Here is a 6,003-nt window from a genome sequence, read left to right as displayed (position 1 = left end):
TGTGTTTTGGAAAGTTCTCGAGGCGTGCTATAAGAACATGTAATGAAAAATTGGGGAATCCATTTAAAAAATTCAAAGTGACCTTGTCCTGACCTTGACGACGCCACTCAGGGTCAAACCAATGTTATCATCTTATGTTCCCCTCGAAACCCTACAACTTTTGTCTGAAACATTTTTTCCTAGTTGCTTATTTTTCGAGATATTTGAAAGTTTCAGGTTAAAAAAGTCACCCTGTATATATATAGTCTAGGTAAAATTGCTCCCATAACATTTTTCTACTCCAAATGCTAGTGGTATTATAATTTTCAGTTTTATAACTCGAAAAGTACTTAATAAAAAATAACTTCATTATAGTGTTTCGAAAAGCTCTCGATGTCGACTACAAAAATTTAAGTAAATGTTTATATAGATATACCTTTCAATATCTGATAAATGTCTTATCACTGTAAATTGATCTACTTAAATAATACAATAGATATTTCCTAACTTTGCCTATATACTTTTTTGCAGAATATATTTTATAAAAAAGAAATTAAAAAGAAAATGATTTTTCATATAAGTATTCATTTATTGTTAATTTGTAAACATATAATATACACATATGATAACATCATAGTTAGGAACACATAATCTCTTTCAGCTATTATATATTTTATAAATAATAGTGTTTAAGTTTACATAATTAAGTGGAAATTAACTCATTTTTAGCATGTAATATCAAAAAAGATTATGACAGATAAAGCATTTGACTTTGCTTCTAATGTGTTCTGGAATGTAACTTGATTATGTATAGCTAAATTATAAATAATTAAAGCGAGGATACAAGTTCACAAAGTCTTTACACATTAGTTTATATTAGTGCAAAGAATATATACAGATACGAACGTAGCAGTTTTACACAGGCCAGAGTTTTATCAAATATTTTCGCGCTATTATTCCTTAAATAACAGATTTAAGCATAAAATGATAGAAATCTAATGATTCTCCAAGACTGTTGATATCTTGCACATTTACTTTGTATACATTCATCATACACACATGTTGAAATGTTTATTAAATATTATTTACACAAAGGAAGAATCATCTTTGCATATCTTGTGACATAACATAATATTGCATATCTTCCTAGTAACCAATTTATTTGTTCATTAATCGTAGCTAATTGCAATGATTATGGCTATCATGGCAAGTAAGAAATGATTATCATTAGAAATGCCGTAATACTTTATTATAAAAGATACTTAAAGATTTCTCCCTAAAAGATCTGGAAATTGCAAATTATGTATATGTGACATGTATGTGTACTTAACATATTTGCATAAATTTATGTATTATGTTCCCACTATAGCATTAATAATGCAAGCACACAAGTAAAATTAAATTTATTTATTTAACTAAAATGTCGTCTCTCTATTTTTATTTTTATAATTTTGAAATAAATACATAAGTACGAAAATGACTAGCTTCTCTTTACAAAACATTTCACAATGTTTTTTTAAAAAAATTAAACTGTTTTTAATATAAATCTTTAAATAGAAACTGGGAAATTAAAAAATGTATTTATAATGTAAAATTTTCCTTTACAATTATCATATTACACAAAATCAAATCCATTGCTTCAATAAATAAATTACAATAAATACTATATAACTATAAACAAAGATACCATTAACATAATATTTATTTTTACGGTATTTGTTTCACAGTTTCTGTTAATACAAACAAAATAGTTATAGCAATATAATAATTATAGCAAAGTATGGTATAACACAGAAACATTGTGAGATTAAAATTGCACATTTCTTTAATATGTACTTAATGTACTTTTAATACGTATTCTATTGAGATTTTTCCAATTCATTCAATTATTTTCTTACTTTTAATAAATTAATTTGTAACGGATAACTTAAATAATACGTTAAAAATATTATAAATGGAAATGAAGTCTATAAATCTCTACACACACTTTATAGGAAATTGTCCCCTGGCGGAATTCGTTCAAATTTTGGGATTTTATAGTTCATAAAATGCCGATCAAAAGTGTCAATAGGCATAACTCTTCAGAAACAGTTTAATTTCTAAAAGACAATGAATGTTAATTTTTCAAATTTTAATGCAAAAATTGTTTTTGCAGTTCTCTACAAGCTTCAGCAATACCTCCTTATATCTGTCTAACATGAGGTGTGCAATTCACATTCCACTCAAACTCTTCCAATCATCAACATATTGGTTGTGTCAAATTCAATGATTGCACCTCTTGATTGCAAATTCCAATAATTAAAAGATATAATTCTCTAATCAATAATAATCATAGTACTATTAGCTACATCTTGCATCCCATTCAAAGATAATGATGGATATTTTGTATTGTTTTAATATCTTGCATATCCTAAACATCATAATATAATAGTAACATGAGTACAGGTACTTAATGTTCATGTTTCTATGTTGCTTGTATAATATTCTAGAACAAGAATGTGTAACTGGCAACTCGCGGGCCAGATATCCATTCCATTTGGAGACAATTGCCAGGTGCGAAAATCTTCATAAGATCACATTATAGCTCTTAGACTTTTATGAAACAATATATGATTTGTAATTTAAAAATTAGTCTATTAAAATAGTAAATGTATTCATCATTATTAACCTTTAAACCACTATATCGATTTCACAGACCGCTACTGAAACGTTACTTGTCAACAATTTTCTTATTTGTCACCATTTAAATATATTTTATTTCTATTGTATACGAGATTTTTTTGTTAACCCTTACATTAAAACATAGTTTTCCTTTTCCCCATCAACAAGTATTTAGAAAACATAAATTTTTATTAACTTATAAAATATATTTTTATAATTAACTTATCAAATTAGCGGGAACATAATAGTGGTCTGTTAGATCGACATTATGATTAGTGTGATTTTTTGGACGTAGTGGTTTAAAGGTTAAGCTGTATGCCTAATGTACATATATTAAATGATGTATTAAATGATGCATGATAATAAGCAATTAAAATACCACTAATATGCTGTAAAATAGAAGACTCCATTTATCATATTACCGTATTTACATTTTGAAACTTCTCTAAGAAATATAAAAATTAAATATCTATTGCCTTCTCTCAAATGTTTAAGCATTAGAAATTATTGAAACATTGTCTAAGTTGGTTAGAGATTCCCCTACTGTCTATAATTTTTATAATTTCTTTTTTTAAATTATTAATTTTATGATGACGCGTGTGTCTGCGTGTAGACACATACATCATAAAATTAATAATTCTTGTGTGCACATATACGCACACACACACACGCACACACACAAAATCAATATTGATGATCGATATTACACCTTGATTCAGTCTGTTTATACACCATGAATCTCGCAATTCTTCACTCTCTATTAAATTGTCAGACTAAACGGCAGCTCACAATATATATACTGGCAATCGTCGAATTTTTTGATAATTGTTCTACCTTTACTTTCTGCGTTTTGCAACTCGCATTAATTCGGTGAATCATTCACTTGTATATTCACATCCTTTGCAGTAGAATCAAATTCAATTTAATTCAACTACTGCTCCAGCCACGATGGTAAAGTGGAGTTTGGTGATTTCACTTTGATGTTGAATTGCTTGAGAGTTGCTTCCAATGCAGTTTGATTCCCCGAGAAATAGGCAGATACAGCATTATGGAATAAGAGCAGTTGCTTATGCATTACTTTAATCTAAAACAGTGAAATACTCATTAGAAGATATCAGTTAAATGATTATCAATTAATAATTTGTAGAATGATTAAAAAAATACTCTGTTTTCATCCAAGAATTTCAACTTAATAGAAACATCTGAGCGTAATTTTTCGAAATTCTGTTTGTGTCCCTCATAATTAGCCTGTGCCTCTTCTAATCTTGCCGCATTGTTACTATCTGATTTTGTAGCTTGCACAAGAACTTCTAGATCTGTTCTATATGCATCGTACTCTATCCTGTATAATTTTTATGTTATAATAGAAGGGCTGAAATTAATATAAAATGAAAAAAATCTAGAATAAAAATCGCATACCTTGCAGTTTCATATTGTCTCACTGTGAGTAATGTGTCCTCAATCGTCTTATTACACAAAGTATTCACAGAGGAAACAAAGAAGTTTAAGGCCCCTAGAAGTGTTTCGCCATTTTTAGTTAAATTTCTTTGCGTTTCCGAATTGTACAGAAACTCCTCTTGAAGCTCAGGTGATTTCTGTGCTAATTCAGAAAACGCTTCTCCAAGAGCGTGTTGCGTCTGAACGACGTGATGAAAGTGTGACGCCAAAGCTCGTGACAATCGCAGAATGTTGCAATATTTTCTTTGAGTATCTCTGAGCAATTCGATCTGTGTTTCGAGTTCTAAAATATGAAATCAAGTAGGTGTTCACAAGAAATAGCAAAATCAACCCACCAGAAATATTTACTTTCTAGGCAAGAACAACTCACCAAAGTCTACAGTACGCGACGTTTTCCCTAATCTTTCGTACATTAATTGTTTGGTACATTTGTATGTGGAGATACTCCAATTCTTCAGACTCTCAATTTTGCTCTGGGTAGTACGCATGGTTTGTGTGTCACCATTCTGAACAGGTGTACTTGGTGAAACTGCTACTGCTGTAGGGATACAGACATCTTTTACTTCAATTTTAAAGCCGTACCATCTCATTTGACAGGAAATATGTGTGTAAAAGCACTTGACACCTACAAATCTGAGTTGTAGGACTTCCTAGGCTCAGGTTTATGGTAGCTGGTCTCGGATGCCTGCCGCTGCTTGAGTTGTTCGGTACATGAGGCGGAGGAGTCCCAGTATGTACAGCACTGTCGCTCTCATTTAGAGAAGGTGCATCCTTCAACATTTCATGAATACTGCGCTCCATTCCACTTGACGTAACCGTAATTTGGGACATTTCTGTTACAAGATAAGCATCTGTGTAAGCACCTCTCTCGCTTACATACAATTTTTTCCAGAAATAATTGAAATCCCTTCACAAATGTTATCAATGAGAAATGTGTATTCTTATTGTTCCTTTTAAGGTTTCTATTAAAACGAAAAGCCTAAATGAATCTTAGATCTCTCACACTATATTTATAGTCTGTGCAATCGTGTTTCATACTAAAATAGACCATCATGCAGCCTTCATAAAGATCCAGCAATACTTCTGACACTGCAAGATACTTACAATTAACAAATTAGCAGAGAATGTAACAGATATGATCACTGCTCAGGACATTCAATCTATGTGTTATTCGAGGTGTATTATCGCGAAAAATATAATTATAATTACAGCCGTAAACCATTGACGGCATTGATACGCTTTATCGCTCACACACAGGTATATGTAGATATACGCCTTATACTTCACATAGGTCACATATCGTAAAAGAACTTTCAGATTAGTTGAGACTACGCCATACTCTATAGTCACATAGAAGACGCGGAGAAACGTCACTGGACGCTTGCCCCCCCTCCCCCACTCGCTATTCGCTGATTCTTTCGCTCTCTTTAAGAGAGAGCTGAGAGAGACAAAGAGAGAAAACGCAAACCAAAAATTATCCTTCGAGTACAAAGCTGTATGAAGCAAACGTGAAGCAGCGCGAAGAATACGCTGAATAAAGCAATACTTACTATCTTAAGACTGACACATTCGTACGTTATTTCTACCGTTATTACATATCAGTACGTATACATACGCAATGAATGTAATGTAAATCGAAACACTTGACAGCTGAGATTATTATCTCATGGCATTTCATGGAAAAAGCAATGTGCGTGCGAGGCTAGATGGCGCGACAAGTATTGATACCGTAGAGTCCCTAGAAGGGAGAGTCTGGCCATTCACCGTCATTGCTCTCATTGGTCAATCCCATGTTCCCTCAAAATGGCGTCACCAATCACATAACACAAAAATCGTATATATAGCACATGATCCACTAGAAACTATAAATGTGTTGTATGATGTGTGTGTATGCGTGTGTACATG

At 31.5% G+C, this 6,003-nt stretch overlaps 1 protein-coding gene across 5 annotated transcripts; it reads right to left on the bottom strand.

Moving 5' to 3' along the window:
* Positions 1 to 547: 547 nt before the first annotated feature.
* On the bottom strand, positions 548 to 5,790 carry LOC105457294 (arfaptin-2). 5 transcript variants are annotated; one of them, XM_011701889.1, is made up of 6 exons: positions 5,649 to 5,790; positions 4,728 to 4,931; positions 4,469 to 4,654; positions 4,060 to 4,381; positions 3,805 to 3,982; positions 548 to 3,724 (listed from the first exon to the last, which is right to left on the bottom strand). In XM_011701889.1, the coding sequence occupies exons 2-6, from the start codon at positions 4,927 to 4,929 to the stop codon at positions 3,572 to 3,574; spliced, it is 1,041 nt and encodes a 346-aa protein (XP_011700191.1). In that variant the 5' UTR covers positions 4,930 to 4,931; positions 5,649 to 5,790; the 3' UTR covers positions 548 to 3,571. The 5 variants fall into 5 exon arrangements, with proteins under 5 accessions (XP_011700191.1, XP_011700195.1, XP_011700192.1 ...); XM_011701893.1 differs by having other exon boundaries at positions 4,469 to 4,636; XM_011701890.1 differs by lacking the exon at positions 5,649 to 5,790 and adding an exon at positions 5,203 to 5,640 and having other exon boundaries at positions 4,728 to 5,060.
* Positions 5,791 to 6,003: the final 213 nt, after the last annotated feature.

The sequence above is a fragment of the Wasmannia auropunctata genome, unplaced genomic scaffold (assembly GCF_000956235.1).
Source record: "Wasmannia auropunctata unplaced genomic scaffold, wasmannia.A_1.0 LD335295.1, whole genome shotgun sequence".
In the NCBI taxonomy this organism is placed as follows: domain Eukaryota; kingdom Metazoa; phylum Arthropoda; class Insecta; order Hymenoptera; family Formicidae; genus Wasmannia; species Wasmannia auropunctata.
This window is presented reverse-complemented; position numbering and strand designations above follow the sequence as displayed.